Below are 20,444 nucleotides of genomic sequence, written 5' to 3' on the forward strand. Positions count from 1 at the left end.
TTTTTTTTATATATATGCTTTTATATATGCAAACTAAACGTCTGTATGAAAACAGGGAATGGCAATAAAATAATATATAAATAAAAATCAAATAAATATAGCCTTGCAGTATAAAGATATTTCTCAAAGCACACACACACAGGCCTATTGCAATCACTTGTACAAACTGAATAATAAAACAAGTTTAAATGGGTACATTTTCTATAAATATTAGTCTTCGTTTTCTTTTCTGACATAGCCTACTCCAGTTCTTGTTAAAACACGCAAATTCTGTGCATTTTGGGCACTTTTTTGTGAAACCCTATTTAGGCTATTTTGTCCATCAAAAGTGTGCTTTCCCTTTAATTGAGCGTGAGCAGTGCAGCAAATAGACTCGGCGCCGAAACACGCGCTTCACTGCTCGCGACGCTCACGCGCTGCTCCTGCTCCCGTTGTGAATGCACTCATTGATTAACATGCACGCCGAAAAAAAATACGCGCTTGCGGTCTGAACGGACGTAATTCACGAGGTTTCCTACATGTGTGTTCCGTGTGCACGTGTGATGCTGATGTTGCGCGATGTTAATCATGCGGCGCCCGAGTGCATTTGACCAGCATAAAATCGGCATTTGTCAGACTGATCGGCCGGTCGCCGGTCACGGCCGATCACGTGAAAATCGGCCAATTCCGGTCACCAGCCGATCAATCGGTGCATCTCTAAATGTGTACCATAAGTACAATTATTCCTGTATGTATTTTATCTTCATGCTGCAAAAAACACATTCACTCAGTACAAAATCAATATGTTATTGGTTGGTTTTTCTACACCAGCGGTGTCACAGGGCAGTGAACTTGATCTAAGTAGGGTTAACTGGATGAATATCATCATGACATTATCAGGAGTTCAAAAATTCACGCCTGTTGTTGTGTTTTAGAGTGTTTGATTTTGCCCACAGGCGCAGTGACTTCCTGGGCTGTATGAGTTTTGGTGTCCACTCCCTCATCACCTCAACTAAGGTAAATATCCTGTTGTAAAAGCAAAATGGAACTGCACACTCACTTTTTTGCCTTTATGAAGTTTTCTTCTCTAACCTGCACCTCCAAAAGGTGTGCGTTTGCTCCAATCCATTGTTAGGGGAATATCCTGTTGTTAACCCAGTCTAGTGCTTTGAAAATCATTTGGATTTTTATTTTTACCAATATGACAGAACATTGATTCATGCTTTAAGAGGTTACATAGGCTACAATTTAAAGTAGTGCAATGGTAATTGGTTTTTCTTTGTGTGTGTGTGTTTGTTTTTTCTCCCACCACTCATACATTAATAAAATAAACAATGAAACCAAAAAAAGGCATATATACATAAACACATTGTATATTTTATGTAGGTAAAAGTACAAAGGCCTATGTATAAACCCTTAAAAAGTATTTTTTTTATTTCAATTTAAAATGATTTAATATATTTCATTTTGTAACATTATAAATGTCTTTACTGTCTCTTTTGACCTAATTAATACAGAATATATAAAAACCAAAATGTTCTTTCATTGTAACACCACTTAGGTTTGACTTTCTTTAAGAAAGATATAATTTTATATTTATCTAACGAAATGTTCCTCTTCATTTCATTCTCCTCTTGTCAAAGCATTTCCACCACACCATCATCTAATTACACAGTGGGGGAAGCGGCGACGGGACTGTTCATTGAGGCTTGAAAAATGACCTACAATTACCAAAAGCAACATACCGCAAACATGCTGGCATAGTGACTTTATTCTGCATGCTCGCCTGCACGATAAAACAAGAGATATCCCATCTGAGATCCCTGTTCCTTTACATTATGTCCCGTTGTCAAATTCAAGAGTTTTATACTCATGTGTTAAGACAGTAAATCCTTTCTCAGAGGGTGATATTTTAGGAAAAATTAGATCAAGCCCGATGGATGTTTTACATAACACAATGCCATCTGGCTGAGCGGTAGAGTAAAATGGGCATCAGCTGTTTACAGCTAAAAAGGTCTCAAAAACCTACACACAGACACACGACAAACCACAGGCCCTCATTTTAATACTGTCCCTATGAGGGATGCATTTACAAGTCAACAGATATTACAAATGTGAAACCTGGCGAAGGAAAGAGCATCTTCTTCCCATGGCTTTCTATGTGTAATTGTATTTTTCACATTTTTTGCTGACAGGAGATCAGAGGATGGTATTATCTCCTGGGAGAGGAGCTGGGCAGGAGCAAACATCTGAAAGTGGCCTCACGTCGCATCAGACCGACCGCTGGTGAGATTAAATGCCGTTTCTCTCTCTTTTTCTGTTTTTTTTTGCATCTGGATCATAGCCACTCTCTGATAGCCTTTAGCAATGACGACGGACAAATTCCACATGACAGTTTTTCCTCAGCAACAGCAAATCAGATGATAACAGATGTTCTTGCTTCAACCAAACAAGCTTTTTGCAGCGAAAGTTAGTTTTGTATCCAAATCCCTACAAGTCTACATGGAATTTAAAATTATATTTATTATCAAGATTCTTTAGTCCCTTTAAACCAACCAATTGATGAGTTTAGATTTGCACAGGGCTTTGAAATGTGTTTTAATTTTAGTTTGTTGTCCAGGCAATAATTTTTAAGTTCAAACAACAGCAGATCAGACGATAACAGAGGCCTGGCTGTAGCGTTAGAAAGTATTTTGAAAGATTTACGCTAAGCTAACAGCTGTAACGGCTAAAGTCGCTGTTGCTGCATGTAGTCAAAGGAGTTTTTCAGCCATATCAGAGATGTGACTCCATCAGCTTGGGAATAAAAGCTGCTCTGCACACTAATGTGACTGACAGTAGAAATATGAGGAGGACATGTTTATTCTTGACATAGCTACAACCAAACAAGCTCCTTGCAGCGAAAGGTACTTTTGTATTCTAATCCCTGAGTCTAAATGGAATTTGCTTGTTTTACTTCTCACCAAACGCTATGTTAAATGAACAAGAATTGCCTGCACTTCTAGGAGGGATATAGAGGGCTCGGTGTTGAAACGTACAGCATCCCCGCAGAGAGCCGTAACAAAGAGCTGAGGGCCAGTTGGGCTGACACACTGTGCACTGTGATGAGCCACTGGAATTAGATGAGAAATAAAAGGCTAAAACGTCATAGTGTGTCTAAGTTAGTTTAAATCCACTTTAGGGATCTTCTCTCCCTCCCACTGATGCTCCTAGGGAACTTTGCGATTAAAAAAAACATGTAATATTTAATGCAAAGGCATTTTTTTGTCCCATCGCCTGTAAGAGATCATCTTGATTATTGCTTACAAAATGAGCGATTTTGCTCCTGGGACAGAGTGACTCGTGTGCCGTCAGAGATATTCAGACGAGATTAAGTTTGATTAGAGAGAGAGAGAGGTGTAGGAGGAGAGAGATCAAGACAGAGAGAGAGAAAGAGAGAGAGAGAGAGAGAGAGAGAGAGAAGGGGGGCTTGAGTCAAGGCACTGGGCTGACTTTAATAGAGAGAGCCAGCTGTATTGTGTCCCTCTTGAATGCTGTTTCCATGAAGAATGTTTAAAAAGACATTGCTTCCTGGGAGCGTAATCTCTATGGTAACAAAGTGGGGGAGCCTGTCGCTGGATGTCGGGGTGGGGGTAACGCTTTTAGGGTAGTAGATTTCTTTCTCTCTCTCTCTGTTCTGGGGCAGTCGGCTCTGTGTCAAAGGGATTCAGGTTGAGTTCATCTCTCATGGTGTAGACACACTCACTTTCAGCTGAAGCCTGCAGATAGTGTTGACCGGATTCTGCTGTCCTCTTTCTGAACGAGTTCTGGAGTAGAGAGATTTCTACCCAGGGCTAAGATGTACTCAAAGAGCAGTCTGTCTGGTTGGGACTCGTGGGACTCTCTTGTGTATCTTTCAGAATCTGCTGCATCCAACTATGAAGCTGGACCCAAGACCACAAGTCCAGAGAACATGCAGTCATTTACAGTAAGTGTAATTCATAAAATAACGTTAGAATTTTTTATTTAATTTCAAATGTTTATTTTTTGTAGGCTTGCATTTTAACTTAAAATTTGCTTTATGTGATGTAACATCTAAATTAATTTATTTGTATTGTTAAAGACAAAATATTTGTATTAAATAAAGCCAGTGTTACTTAATTTTAATTCTCCGATCAGATAGAAATATTTTTCCCCCACTTTTTACAGTGTAGGATGTCATTCAGGATTTATGGATTCTTACATTTTATATTGTTGGAATTTTATGGAATTTTAAATGTTGTGTAGTTTGTATGAAAAAAAGGTTGAAAAATATTTGAAAATATTGTAGATCCTGACAGGTAATGTTTCATAAATATTCTTAAGTAGACAGAAATTTGAAATTTTATGAATATATTACAGTTTTCAGTTTTACAGTTTTATTACAGTTCCCCCGGCATTATCAAGATTCTTTAGTGCCTCGAAACCAACCAGCTGATGAGTTTAGATTTGCACAGGGCTTTGAAATGTGTTTTAATTTTAGTTTATGTTTTAGTAGTTTTGTTTATGTGCATTTGCCATTTTAATTCGTTTTTTTTTTTTTTTTGTATTTACATTATTTCAGTTTTAGTTTTATTAATTTAGCACTTCTACTTCAACTTATTTTTTATCAAGATTTCAAATCATTTATATATATATATATATTATATTCAAGCTTTATTTTTTATGTTTAGTTAACAATACTGTTTTTTAAACACAATTCCTCTGCTATTGCTGGTTTGTTTGGAGTAAATAGCTTTGTGTTAGAAACTATCATTGAAGACTTACTGTATGCTAAGCTAACAACAACTGAAAGAACTAATGATGCTGCATGCAGTCGGAAGAGTTTTTTAGCCATCAGAAATGTTACTCCATCAGCTTGGGAATACATGTTTCTCTGTGGTGCGCTCTAATGTGACGGACAGTAGAAATATGAGGAGGTGTGTGGATGTACTTTTGGATATGTGCGACACACACATACTTGCTCATTAAACCCTCCCATCCACTTCAGCGAGCAACTTTTCCCAGGACTATTCTCCGCTGCTCTGTTCTCCTCAGACAAAGCTGGGAAACGGGAAAAGCCAACAAAGTGGCTGCAATAGGAAGCCCAATCCCGCACAGTGTTTATGATTTATCCCTGTTTGATTCCCGCTCCACTGACACTCTTGCTGGTTCCCTGCATTTTTACGTGGAGGCCGGTCAAATATTCAGCTAATCATTCTTCCACTTCCTTCCTCTCTTCCCGAAAATCCATTTTTCAGATTTCGCTTTTGACCTTCCAGGGATTTCTTATTAGCGTTAACTGGTTTTATCTGGAACATCAGTAATAGGGTGATGTAAGAGATAAACAAACTATGGATTATGGTGATTTGGTGAAATGATTGTGTTGGTTTTGCACAGAATCTGCTTGAGTGTATATCGGAATAATGCATTTCGGAAATTTCAACACTGTTTTCGTGAATCTAGGTGTTGTGCAAGGGTTGGACGTCCTCCACGTCTGTCAGCCTATGCTTGTCCAGCTTCTCATTAAACAAACATTGTGCGCACTTTAATGTTTCTGGCTCATAATGCATGTTTGTGTTTACACTAAATCAAGCCTATCTAAGTGAGCTCCATCTCACTGCGCAGAGAGAGTGAGTTCAGCCACTACTGTTGAGAGCTACTCAGGAAACATGTTGGCTTATCGAGTGCAGACATACTGCCTGGCCACTGACTGGGGGGGTGGAAGGTGGTTTCCTGTCATTCTTCTGCTCAGAGCAGTTCCCATGAGTGGGCATGCATAGCCGCACTAGAGCGACAGCGAAGGGAAGCAGCATCACCTGTGTGACTTTACTTTTATTTAAGTCACAGAAAAGAGCGCCGTAGATGTAGGTGGACATATATGCGGTGAGCGATGCATACAATCCACGGGTTATGCCGGCTCTGCATCGAACGAAACTTGCCACAGGTTTGTTTTTTTGTTTTTCTACTTTGGTTGTATTGTTATTGATACTGGTATTGAACTGTTATGGCATGTTTGGTCTCGGATAGATGCGTTGCGTAATTTTATTTATTTTTGAAATGTTTGAGTTCAGAGTGTGGTGGTTTAGCCTAAAGTTTAAAGATCCGGGCTGGTTAAAGGCTTGAACTTCGCAATGAGCGTTCACCGCCGGGCAAGGCACTTAACCCCAGGTTTCTCCAGATTGGCACTGTAAGTGGCTTTGGATAAAAGCGTCAGCTAAAGTAGTAGTAAGAGTTCAAACCTTTCCATTATTTTATATGGGTTGATCCTTGAGAATGATGAGGGTCAACAGATTTGGTTTGCTGTGCGTAATGGAAACGCTCATGCACAAGCTCAGCCGGGACGGACAACTTAATCAATGAAATCAATATATGGTAGAAATATTAGAAATATAAGTGAGGATGAGGTTAGGAGGGATGCCGGATGAGTAGTCACATGAGTGAGGTAAGCAGCCACTTGTGTATCTTTGTGCTGTGATTGACAGGACTTGATGAATAGAGTGACCGGATTTTTAAGTCGAGGGGTGGAGGGTGTCTCTGTGATTTTGTTGGAGGTGCCATCCATGCTTGGCTGTAATAATGATATTGTAAAATGTTTATTTAACTGAAATGAGAAAAAAGTGCCTGATAGATTAGTTGATGCATTATAACACTGTCAACCATCTTCTTAGTCACCTTTGTCCTGTTTTATTTAGTCTTCTTTTGAATGAACCAAATGCAAAAAACATAAAAATAAATAATAACGAATGTATTTATAAATTGTTTAGCACAAAATTATTATACATCTATAAGTCACGAAACCATAATAATATGATATAAGTAAGGGTAATGTACATCCAGCCGGTTGTTATCTCAGAATAAACCCCTGACAGGGTGATGAGGCCCCCGACTGGATGTACATTATCCCACTTATTACATGGCTACTTGCCACGCAAGTAAATAATTAGACACAAAATATTGATTTGAGTCTAAATATTTTATTAGCTCTTTAAATGCAAAGCTTCCACGGAGAGCAATTGCTAGCACGGCAAGTTCAATTGTCAGTCGTCGCAAAATGGCAGCAGCTGCGTTTGTATGAAACAAGAGAGAGCGAGTCCACAATACTGGATGACATAATTAAATAACGTTACACAAAATATTGATTTGACTGAGTTTTAATAATTTATTAGCTCACCAAACGCAAAACTTCCACATGGAAAAAACGTTCCTAGCAAGCGTATAGCGCTGCTGACTCCAGTAACCCGGATGAGCCAGTGTAATCTGTTTTCAGCGGTTGTTATTGGGGAATAACATACCGCTGGATGGCGTGATTGACCAATCAGAATGAAGTATTCCACAGAGCCGTGTAATAGTATAATATAATACAATACAATATAATATAATGTAATATAATAATGTTTTATTGTAATAAATAAGTTATTTGTTCATTTTGACATTTAGCCTACATGTACATTTAAAGGCATTTAATACATTTAGCATTAAAATCATAAATCCTGAAACCATAAATATCATAAAACCATAAAAATGTCATTGATAATATAATATTAACCAAATAAATTGCTTGACTTTATGAAGATGAAGATATCAGCAAATCAATTTTAATGGACAAACAGCTACCAAAGATGGTAGCTGGAACATTGAGGGTACTTAGTTAGTGAGCTTAACAGCCTAAACCAGGACATATTTACTTTTTTTGTGTGTGAATTGTTGGGAAACTGGGACACTACCTCATGAAATCAGGTTATCTGCTCACCCTCTTGAACTTTTGCTTAAAACTCCATTTAATGATGGACAGAACATTTCTGCTCATCATTTTAAACTGGATTATGGTGTAATGCATGATTATTCTCATAACAAGAGCTAGTCTTCATTCAGTACTGCCAATACTTTGATTACACTGATCACACAGGTGAGTGTTCCAACAAACAGGAACAGTGGAAAAGGGAAACTGTTTCAGTGGAGTTTGATGTGGATAATTATTTCATCACAGCAATTAATGGGGCTTATAACGAGGGCAACCACGTCGACCCAGAGGAGAAAAGAGGAACGGCAGAGAAAGTACTAAAGCTGTCATCACTTTTTCTCTTTTTATTCTCTCTCCCTCCCTAAACAAGCCTCTTTGTTGTTGTGCGGTCAATGTCATGTTAAATGTGAGACGCCCCCCCTCCCCTTCAACATTTCCTATTTAGTTTGGCTCCAGGTTCTGTTGACATTTTGAACTTCTACTGTCCAAATATTCTGTCTCTGCTGTTTGTCAGTGCCATGGCAGTTTTCTCCCCCCGTCGTTTCCTTTTCTTGCCAGGGAAAAAGAAAAGCCTCCTGATCACCCAGCAACCCTGACTAATTTCTCAGCTTGTAGTTTTTAATATCCCTGACTCTTTGGTGCTGTGGCATTTTAGTCTTCGTGCTTCTGGGGTACAGTGGCACTCCGGGGGGATGTTTGTTTCTAGCACACACACACACGCACACACACACACACACACACACTCAGACACACTCTCTGACCCGGCTACTGTGGGGCCTTACACTGTACTCGTACTGTGGATAGTTTGTCTTCCTGAATGTTCTGTAAAGGTTGAGGTAACTTTCATTTCAGTCTGTTTAAAAAACGTATCACTCGGGGTAGGTTTTTTTTCCTTTTCAGGAATGCTATATATTAATGACTTTTATTTAATGGAATTTGAAAGTCAATCCCAACTTTTCATTCATGGCTCCAGTCTTTTTCTTGTGTTAATGTAATTGATTCCAAAGCTGTTCAGTATTTAGTGCTCAAGATTTTTTTTATTGTTTTACAACCGTTTTATTGATTATTGTTGTTATTATTATTATTATTATTATTATTATTATTATCAATGTTGAAAACAGTTAACATTTTAGTGGAAACCATGATATTTTTTTCAGGATTATTTGATGAGTAGAAAGTTCAAAAGCGCAGCGTTTATTTGAAATAGAAATCTTTTGTAAATTATAAATGTCTTTACTTCTGAAAAAAAATAAAAAATTGTATTATAAATGTATGTTCTCTTTCACAGGTGACCATTTTGAGAGGAAAAGATGGTTTTGGCTTCACCATCTGCTCTGACTCACCTGTACGGGTCCAGGCTGTTGATCCAGGTAATTTTAAACACTCAAGATATATCAATATCAATATAATTTTTCTAATTTCCCTCATAATTAGCTTTAAATTATTATAAAATTGTACCCAGAGTAATATTGTATTGCTCAAAAGTTGCTCATTCGTTGCGCAGGAGACATTATGGGATTCTTAGTTTCATTTGAGTATCAACTTTGTCTCAGATGTCTCTCTTTAAATTCCTAATGAGAAGTAATCATAGAACATAGTGCTAATCAAGGTTCTTAAATATCATGGTATTGCCACACTCTCAGAAAAAAGATGCATATCAGTACCTTAAGGGTACATAACCCTACTCTTAAGGTACTATGCACCTTTAAGGGTTAAATACATAACAAAGTTGTCCCTTTAATGGTACTATCCCAGTGACTAGCTCTAGTACCTCTAAAGGTACAATTTTCTTTCTGACAGTAAATGGTACATTTCTAATTTAAAAGGACAAAGAAAATAGAAACAAATGGGACATCTTTGTGGAATTTAATTAGAAATGTTTGAATTCATAATGAAATATCTGACTGATGACTGATGTTATTTTTTGATTTTTTTTATTTATTCTCCATTCTAATGGCTTTCTAGGAGAAAAAAGACATTGAAGAGATGTCATTTGTAAAAAAAAAATGAATGGGCATACTTTATTTAACTGTGATTTATGATCTTGAGTGTCTTTGTCTATTTTGTTTAGGTGGTCCAGCTCACCAGGCAGGCTTACAGCAGCTGGACACAGTATTGCAGCTGAACGGCCAGCCGGTTGAACACTGGAAGTGTGTGGACCTGGCTCATGCCATCAGGTGCGTAGGGATGTTTTTGGTGATCATTTTGTAGCCACATGTTTCACAACAATTTCACTTCTGATTCTTTAATGGTAATAGTTTAATGAGGTAAAGGGCTTAGTGGAATTAAAGGTTAAGTTAGAAAATTATGTCATCATTTACATACCCACATGTCATTACAAACCTCTATGACTTTCTTTCTTCAGTGAAACACAAAATAAGATATTTTGAAGAATGTTGGTAACTGAACAGTTTCAGTTCCCATTGACTTCCATTGTAAGGACAAAAAATAATTAAATAAATGCAATGGGAACCGAAATTGTTTGGTTACTACCATTCTTCAAAATATCTTCTTTTATGTTCCACAGAAGAAAGAAAGACAAACAGGTTTGGAATGACAAATGGGTGAATAAATTATGATTAGAATTTTCATCTCTTTAATGGTTCTTTTTAAATCCATTTATGTCTTATTGTTAAAATGATCTTTCTTCCTGAAGGAATTGTCGAAATGAGATCACAGTGGTGGTATGGAGGACAGTGCCTATTATGAAGCCTTACTATGAGGGGCTTATCCACAGACCTTCCTACAAACCCTCCGGATTTGATTCTCAATCTTCAACTGCAAAGACACAAAGCAAAACCCCACCTTTACTCTCTCGACCCACCAATCACAAACAGGGTCGTCGTAAAAAAGGAAGTGGCCCTGATAACGCAGGAAACGGAGTAGGAGAGTCATTGTGGTCTTGGACTGGCAAACGAGAAGAAAATGACTACAAAACACGCACCCAGACCCTCAAAGGTACCCGTGTGACATCATCAAACGGCGACAACTACATCATCCTCTCCCCTGTCAGCCCTGGAAACCAGGTTGGAATCTGAAAGCATGTGCATTCTTATTCATTCCGACTGATGGCTGGGGTAACATGTCTCTTTTGTAAATGTTTTATGTTGCAGATATTGCAGCCAGTGTACTCTGACTCCAATGGCACACTGGGAACTCTAGGTAAGACAGCCCACGAGAAGCTTTTCTGTTTCTGTTTTACATGTTTAGGTTAAGATTTGATGATGACTGGTCTCAGATCAGTTTGAAATGTGAAATTGCTGCATATGCTCCTTTAGAAAGAAGCATAAAAAGTGTACAAGCACAGTCATTACGAGCCGGTAGGACAGATGGCAATACCGTCAGGCATATTGACATACCATGGCAGAGAATGATTAACATATTCATAATCATACATATTCATAGTTTGGGGGCAGTAAGATTTTCTTATTTTATTATTAATATAAATGTTTTAGTTAATATGAATTGATATAGGCCTAAATTAATAATTAAGGACACTGACAGTAAAGGCATTGATAATGTTGTACATTTTGAAAACTTACATTTTGGTACTTTTTAATGTATACTTTTTAATGAGTGTTTCATTATATTTCTTCCTATTTCTTCTCATAGGAAGAATCTATCAGACTAGCAGAGGACTGCAGGGGAGCCCAGACTACCTGCAGGATGGCGGGCTGCACGCACAAGCCACCTTGTGCAGGTCTATGAGCAGTAAGACCACAACAATGCCTCCCTCATCCTACAGACAGAGCTTTGCCAACTACCAGAACTGCACCATCGTCCAGTCCCACCTGCCTCACTCCAACTATGGCACATATGTCAGTCTGGCCCCTAAGATTCTCATCTTCCCTGTTTTTGTTCAGGTACGTTCAGTATCTATTTATTTTTCCCAGTTTTTTATGCAGTCCTTATCTATGGTTTATTTTATTTAATCTGTTATATTTAATTTAGTGCAGAGTTAAAAGGTCAGCAGTTTACATTAAGGAGTGTATGCTACTAAATAAATGTATCTTACCAATAGTGAACAATGGCTCATTAATTGAAATGGGTAGTTGACAGATTTTGGGTAGACAAAGAGAATTTGTTCATAAACAATGCATCAATCATAAACAAGTTAAAATCTGAATGTTTAAGTAAGAGTATTTTTTTATATGTGTGCGGTATGAATTTCTGCATATTACATGTATTTTCTCAATTAATATGAGGTCATGAACATATTGCATAAAATAGTTTTAGTTGGAGTATATGTCAGGTTCAGATACCTGCAACCATATATTGGCTGACTTAAAGGCATAGGCATTTCCAAAAATGAAAATTCTGTAATCATTTATGGTAACACTTTATTTTACAGTGTCATTGTTACATATGTTACATGTAGTTACTATAGTAATAACTATAAATTATGCATTATTACATGCAACTAACCCTAAACCAAACCCTAATCCTAACCCTATAGTAAGTACATGCAGTTACTTAATATTACTCAGTACATAAATGCGTATAAGTACAGTGTAACAATAGCCGCGTTTCCATTACCCTTCAAATTGCGGAAATTGAAATTGCGAATTGAAAATACGGCCAATGGAAACACGTCAATTTCGCAAAAACTCCCATTTATCGCAAAAAAGATTTTACGCGTGCATGAGGTGGTTTTTCTGGCAATTCGAAAAAGAAATATTTCACAAAACTGCAATGGAAACAGTTTTTGCGCATTTACAGGTCACCTGACATAGATGACGCGGTATGTTTGAACAGAATACGAGACAGAGTTCTTTATTAAATTCATATAAGACAAAAGAATTATAGGAATAATGGATTCTAAACCTCAAATAAATGCCACAATCAAGACCTCGAAGCAGATAGTTTTTTGTCGACATTTAGAAACAAGTTTTGCACAAATCTGTGATAGAAACGTGCCTACTGACACCTTAAAATAAAGTGTAACCTCATTTACTCACCCTCAAGTTGTTCCAAACCTGTATGAAGTTATTTCCTCAGCTGAACTCAAAAGAAGATATTTTGAAGAATGTCGGTAACCAAACAGTTGACGGCAGCCATTGACTTTCATGCATACGTGTACCCGTTAAGTCCACAAGACAGTAGGCTGTCCAAGTTTTCATTGTCAGAAGGGTGCTTGTGTGTTTTGCGGCCATAATGTGCCCTCGATGCACACTTTTGCCAAGCCTGCGAGCTCTGCAGCAGACTTCTACTCTACAGTCAAAGCGGCAATCTGTCATGAAAGTGTGGACTCGGAGGAAGATCACAGGGGCTTAGGTTTACAGGGCCTGGGATGTGGTGTACTAACACGTACCCTTGTGCAAATGACATGACTTACATGATGCAAATATTGAGGCTTTAATGAGTGTTTAATTGCATTGCAGCCACTGGACCTGTGCAGCCCTGAGAGAGTCCTGATTTTATCAGAGGAAATGATCCTTCATGACAGTAAACACGTAGCTCTTAAGGTAATGCCACTAACTGTCACTCTCCCCAAAGGAAAATGTGTTGCTCTTTTATGAATTAAGGGACTTAAAGGGATAGTTCACCCCCCAAAAATTACAATTCTTTCATCATTTACTCACCCTGAAGTTGCTCCAAACCTGTATGCATTTCTTTCTTCTGCTGAACACAAAAGAAGACATTTAGAAGAATATGGATAACCAAACAGTTGATGGGTCCCATTGACTTCCATAGTATGGAAAAATAAAAAAATACTAATAATGGAACTATATGCCAATGGCTACCATCAACTGTTTAGTTATTGACATTCTTCAAAATATCTTCTTTTGTGTTCAGCAGAAGAAATAAATAATGACAGAATTTTCATATTTTTGGGTGAACTATCTAACAAATTAATTTATAATTACACAAATACACTATGAGTGTAGAGCCGTAAAAATAATATGGATGTCGCATCCCAATTAATTTTTCTTCAGAATTTGATGAGAAATGTTTAAGTTCTTATTGAGATTCATGACATTTAATTGCAGACTGGCAAATCTGAGCACAATTTGTGAGATTGATGAGATCTCTTTTAAAATAACATAAAATAAGTTATTTTTCTATGTAAAACATGTGAAGCAAGCACAAGTTTGCATTTGCTCTCCATTTAATGCCCATTGCTCTGTTGGAGAAACAATTGAGATATTAAAAGGAATAGGCTAGTTTTTTTCAAAAAGTAAAATTCTGTCACTGTCTGTAAAATAGTTTTCTATCTACCGTGGAACATAAAAATATAACTTTAGCAGAATGCCCCTGCTGCTCTTTTCCATATATTAAAAGTGAATGAGGTAAAAATGTTGGAAAAGTACCATATAATGCCTTCCATTATGCTATGTGATGGCTTTGTATGAGGGAGACATTTAATGTTTTATATCTGGTGAATCTGTCAACATTCATTGCAGACCATTGCCATGTTCAAAACATTTTTGCATTTAGTTTAACAATTAATGACTTTCAGATCCTTTTAAGCAAGACCCTGATCAGGTTTCAGAAATCTAGCTTGAGATATGCTGTCTAAAACGTCGTCTTGAATAAAATATGCAGAAACGATTCTTGTAATGTCTTGCTTGTGAGCTCTGAAGGTGACCTAGATCTGGTGTCCCGTTTCAGGAGAATTGACTATTTTGCTTGGTCAGATTTGAGCTTGTTCTCATGATACCTCTCTAAAAGCATGCTAGTCCAGAGACCCCAATATTTTCTCATGCTAGACGAAACACTACCTTTTAAATTAGATCCATTTCACTAAAGATCGTTTGGGAACTACAGGAATATTTGTCTCGTTGACAGTAATGCCTGACACAAAATATGTGCTCCACATAATGTGGAAGCAGATACCTTGATCCCAGATTTCTTTCTGCTGCAGCTTTAAAAGAAACCTGCAGTTTGTGAATAACATGACCTCGGCTTCCTCAGCATGAGCAATATTGTGGAAAGATAAATCTCAGAGTGCCACAATGGCCTCCAAAACCGACTTTGTATCTATAGCAATTGCCTTTGAGTGTCTGTCACATCCTTTGTGCTCGCTCGCAGGCCCCCGTCTGCATGCAGGCTGACCTCAATTTTGCCGAAAGACCTGTTTGAGTAATGCAGTCAAGAGTTTCTAAAGATCAGAGTGTTTAAGAAGGATGAGCTGTACATCACTAAACACATTCCTCCAGTGTCCTAGAACGAGAGTGTGTGTATTTGACTGTGATTTAGTTCAGCTGCTCTTATTAAGCTGGCCGAAATCCAAGGCTAGGCAGTGGGCACCATGAGAGGCAAAGCAGTGCAACCAGCCTGCTGCTTTCTGTGTGGGAATCAGAGCTTTTCCCTTTCCTAACCTTAACTTGACTTTACTTGATTCATTGTAACTTTAACGAGTGTTGTAGTTATCTAATGTTATTTAAGTGAAGGAGTTCATTCTCTGTGTAATTCTACATCTGCTCACTATTTTAAATTAAGATTGAGTCTCATGTTTTCCATTATAAAGAATTATCTTTGTCTTAAGCTGAGTGAGAGTGGCAAAAGAAGGTCAGACGGGGATTTTTCAGTGCGGTGCAACTCACTGTTGTCTGTATCGCCCCCTATAGGCTACAGTGTTCATCTACACAGACCTGATGCTGTTGACCAGGGAAGATGAACCAGGCCGCTGTAATGTACTACAGAGTCCACTCTACCTCCATCAGATACAGCTGCAGGACGGTATGCACTACAATTCTCACTTAACTTTGGGGTGAAGATAAATAAGGAATATAAATAAGTAAGGATTTTTTTGACTCAGAAGCCAGTTGAGCCAGAAGTTCAGATTTTTACTTGATTTTTAATTTCTGAATATCAATGGCCCCACCACAAAAAATCTACATATTTACAGTATGTGCATCATATATTTTATATAGTTATATTTTTTTGTACATTTTCTAAAATACAAAAAATGATTTATTAGGCTTTTAATTATATCAGTACTAAAATACCACTCTATAAAAGCTATAAATCGGTCAATAATAAAAATAATAAGATCTATCTGTCTATCTGTCTGTCTGTCTGTCCGTCCATCTGTCTCTCTGTCTGTCTATCCATCTCCGTCTCTCTGATGTCTGTCTGTCTCTGTCTGTCTCTCACTGTCTGTCTGTCTATTCATATTCTGTCTCTCTTATGTCAGTCTATCTATCTGTCTGTCTGTCTCCGTCTCTCTGATGTCTGTCTGTTTGTCTATACATCTCTCTGTCTGTCTGTTTGTCTATACATCTCTCTGACTGTCTGTCTGTCTCCATCTCTCTGATGTCTGTATGTCTATCCATCTCTCTGACTGCCTGTCTGTCTCTGTCTCCCTGATGTCTGTCTATCTATCTCTCTGTCTGTTTGTCTGTCCATCTCTCTGACTGTCTGTCTGTCTGTCTGTCTCAATCATTCAGTCTATCTGTATATAATATCTCCGGGTTGATTGTTTAGAGTAGAGTACAGGGGATGTTAAGGAGGTCCACCCTGTTTTATTTGTGACTGTGTGTTAGTAGCGATAGTCAGGAAGGAGGCGTCAAGACTGTGGGAATGAGTATGTGTGTGTGATGAGAACACAGCTCTCCTCTCTCTATGTGTCTGCTGGGAACAATGGCTATGTCTCCGGTATGGCCCATTATAGGCAGGGTGGGCGGGACAGTGTATTCTTTACCTTCCTGAGAACAGAAATACGGCAGCATGTGGCACAGAGGGCATTTCTGTCTTCAACCTTTATTTGACATCTTGGTTTCTGAAATAGCCATCAGTATGCTGACCTTTGTCCTTTTGGATATGGAATTAAAGCCACTTTACAGTCAAAGTCCATTATTGGAACAGACAGGCAAAAATGTTTAGAGAGGGAACAAATTAATATCACGGTATTAATAAGTCAATATGTACAATGTGTATTCAAGGCATACAGATACATTTAGATATGAAAATTATATACTCAGTATGTATGTTTATATAAATGTAGTTGGAATAATTCAAATTTGAATAAAATTTGGCTTCCCATGACCAGTTATTTTCCAGAACAGGACCAGAATAGGCCAGTCTCATTTTAGTTGACCCCACCCTTACCCAGGAAATATATATATTTAGTGTTATAATATATCAATGCAACTTTAGTATTAAAGGGCCTATATGTACACTGATTATTTTTTTTTTTTGTGGTCAGTTCATTCAGAATAAATGAGTTTAGTTGGGTCAACACAATTTAGTTTAGGTCAAATTAATTTACACTAGTATTTTTAACTTCATTACATTAGTCACACCAATTTTTTTTTATGTTGGTCCAACCTAATTTTTAAATGAATCTTCAAACAAGCAATGTCATTTATCATTATACACAATATATATATACACACATAACTTAACATTAAATATTAACATAAACTATAACATCATTCCCGTTACTGAAAAACACATAAAATATCACGTTAATTCTTAAATTTACTCTGCTAATGAAGTCCCTTACAAAGCATGCTGGGAACTACAGATCCACTGCCCAGGGCCGGGTTTCCCGATAACGATGTATCTTAGCTCTTAAGAGCGCTCTCTACGTGCAAGGTTACGAACGCTCGCTGCAATTCCACGAGCGTTTCCCAAAAATGCACTTAACATGAACGAACGAGAACGCGCTCTACGTGCTACTTAAGAGTCGCTGTCCATTCACGAAGCACTGAAATATAACCTTATATGGAATCGTATTCTGAACGTTTAATAATAATTGTCTTCTGTTGTGGATTAGCAATCAAGACAAGTCTATATAAAGCACCTACAGGCGGAGGCACTGACAAAATGGCTGAACAAAAACAAAACAAAAAAAACAAACAAGAAAAGATACCTTTCAAAAAGATGAAATTAATGTCCTTTTAGAGGAGATAGAGCGAAACAAAGATGTAATTTTTAACAGATTTAAAGGATTTCTTTTATTTATTTTTTTGTTCATTCATTTAATTTTGATTAAAATTATTAGATAAAATTTAGTTTTCTGACCTTTTTAATTATTTAATTTATACATTAATTTAACCAACAACAAAAAAAGTAACAGCCAAACACAAACCTTTTCTTCTTCTTTGTCCTTCAGAGAAGATGACCTATAGCTGACACGAGTCACAGCTATACTGCCCTCTATAGGTGTGGTGCAGTCATAGTGCCGAATGTGTCCATCCTGAGATTTATTGGAAATTGTATATTGGGTCAATGTAACTCAATTAAGTTAAAACAGCATTCCTTTGTTTTATGTTGCATAAACCTAATTGAATTAGGTTACAACAACAAAATTTTAATTTATAGGTAGAATCAGGTAGAAATACCTCCTTGAAGCAACAACTGCACATGTTAAATTTTTAAAGTGTAGAATTCAGAAACCCTTGTTATTATCGACAATGGTGGCCATTAAGTGAACTGCTGCCAGCAACTTATTGCTCGTGCCGGTACATGTGCACGTGTACCGTACATGAGATGGAACATGATTCAATGCCCTGATATACTCACTGCGAAGGTCTTTTTTGTTCTTTGCTTAGAAGTAAAAAATAAGTTGGAAAAACCTTTGGAGTGATATACTGTTAACGAACATCCAGACACTGCTGACAGTGGCGGTTAGATGAATATGTAAAAGCGCACAACAAAAATGACATCGGTGAGAAAGCAGCAGTTAAAAAAGCAAAGCTATGCAAAGATGTTTGCATGAACTCTGCAATTCACCGGCATCATGTAGACAGATGAGGTAATTAAAATTACACTGTTATGATAGTTTGATTATGAAGTTTATTTGAGACTATATACTATCTGACAATGTGAGACTATAAAGGCTGATTAAAGGCTGTTTACTTTACCATGTCAGTGCCTTGGAGTATTTCGTCTACATAATTTGATGTTTACCTCCAGTTCATTTAGTGAGCACCAGTGGCTATGTAAAGAGACCCGTGCAGCACTCTCTGCTTCTGTTTTTGTGAGACTATAGTTTGAATTTCTCCCTTTTCTTTGCATGACACATTGACATTACAGTACAGAACGGCTCTTTCTGCTTTATCCTGAACATTGTATAAGCATTCATTTCATGTCATTAAACAGAAGAGAGGCTCTTGGGAGCACCCATAAATGTCACATCCTTTTGATTTTCCCAACAAAAATGTCCCAAATCCTTCACATAAAAATATGTCTACAGGCTTTCATAGAAAACCTAGCAAGTTGGGGAAGGTCTCGTTTTTTATGTTTCATTACAAGCTGTACACACATTTGCAATAAAAAGTGATTAATACATGACAAATCGTACATATAGCCCATTTAATTGTATACGATTATAGTATTTATTAACTTTTATTTTTATATTTTCTATATAAATATTTCTATTGAACCTTTCTTTTTTTAGTTTAGTTTTAGTAATTTTAGTACTTCAACTTCAACTTATTTTATTTCAGGTCATTTGCCAAGGCAACATTTTTTACTATTTAAATTGTATTTATTTACAGTGTATTACAATTAACAAAATGTATTTTTAATAGGTTTCATTTTCATATATACAATCTGAACATATATGGGTGTCTTGTAATTATTATTATACATTTTTTTTTTGGTACATTTTTTTAAATATATACATATATCTGGGTACATGTGGGTGTTAACATCCCCCGGAGGAATGTAAAAAAAAAAGAGAAAAAAAACACCCTGACAGCCTCGGGATGAAGAAATTCACACTTCTGTCTCCTTCTCTCCAGTTCCTGCAGACAAACTGCGGCTGTACATCTCCTACTGGATAGAGGTGAGATGCTGCATCTAACCACCGACCCACTCGTTCAGCACAGATCTCTGCTCACGGCACATTTTAAGACTTAATCATGCTTAACTCTGTGCACTGCAATACAAATCACACACAATGTAATGTGTTTCCCATCGAACCGTTAGTCCAACAGGATGGACCTGTGGTAAACATTTACAGGATGTAAATGTTGTACGGCTGTTAAATGGAGGGCCTCATGTGCTTGGGGCTTACGTCACATATTAGAGCCTTTAAAGCTGCTCTTTCTCTCCAGAGTAAACGTGCCTGAAAGACGTAGCCTGCTCACTCGAGCAAACACATTCATCGACCCAGCCATCTGCCCATCTCCCTGACAACACCTCACACATACACACACACTGACATGAATGTGCGAGTGAGTATGATTGCATCTCTCATATGCCGTACTCCAGCATAATAGCACATGACACTGAGGTTTCTTTGGAGGTAGAACGTGCTTTTAAGAGCATCCTTGTGTTATAAAAATGTTCCAATTCCTTCGATTTCCTCAAATGAATAAGACTGTAATATTTTCTTTCTCTTACATACACACACAACACATTCTCTTTGTGTGTCTTTGTAGAGGACCGAGTGTCTGTTCAGCCTGGAAGCTTTTTCATCCGAGCAGAAGAGGAGGGTCGTCCAGTGTCTGAGAGACAATATTGACAAGCAACTCACCCTGAGAGACAGAATAGGCCCTGACCAGGTACTAAATCAAACACAAGCACAATTGCTCACAAAAACAGCCACTTAGGTTTTGCATTTAACCACAGCATGTCTGCAATTCTCCAGCAGTTATGGAGTAAAATCACTCAAGAGAGGTAGGGCTAGCATCTGCAAAATGATTGCATTTCGAGAGCTTTTTTCTTATTTAACTTGAAATGTTTTGAAAATGCACTCTCTTTAAATTCAATGTAAAATTGTGTTCGCAACATGTTTTGCTTAAATAATGTAATGTAAAACCGCATA

At 37.4% G+C, this 20,444-nt stretch overlaps 1 protein-coding gene across 2 annotated transcripts in view; it reads left to right on the forward strand.

Annotated features, from left to right (window-relative positions):
* Positions 1-20,444, forward strand: part of rgs3b (regulator of G protein signaling 3b) — a 43,378-nt gene that overhangs the window by 12,118 nt on the left and 10,816 nt on the right. For both annotated transcript variants that reach the window (XM_084413218.1, XM_084413219.1), the window contains 12 exons: positions 936-996; positions 2,175-2,265; positions 3,879-3,946; positions 9,009-9,090; positions 9,792-9,897; positions 10,377-10,746; positions 10,834-10,882; positions 11,333-11,583; positions 13,102-13,185; positions 15,292-15,403; positions 19,417-19,460; positions 20,059-20,181. In XM_084413218.1, the coding sequence (XP_084269344.1) occupies positions 936-996; positions 2,175-2,265; positions 3,879-3,946; positions 9,009-9,090; positions 9,792-9,897; positions 10,377-10,746; positions 10,834-10,882; positions 11,333-11,583; positions 13,102-13,185; positions 15,292-15,403; positions 19,417-19,460; positions 20,059-20,181 (1,441 nt within the window). The remainder of the gene's footprint in view (positions 1-935; positions 997-2,174; positions 2,266-3,878; positions 3,947-9,008; positions 9,091-9,791; positions 9,898-10,376; positions 10,747-10,833; positions 10,883-11,332; positions 11,584-13,101; positions 13,186-15,291; positions 15,404-19,416; positions 19,461-20,058; positions 20,182-20,444) is intronic.

This window comes from Rutilus rutilus, assembly GCF_951802725.1.
Source record: "Rutilus rutilus genome assembly, chromosome: 7".
Lineage (NCBI taxonomy): Eukaryota > Metazoa > Chordata > Actinopteri > Cypriniformes > Leuciscidae > Rutilus > Rutilus rutilus.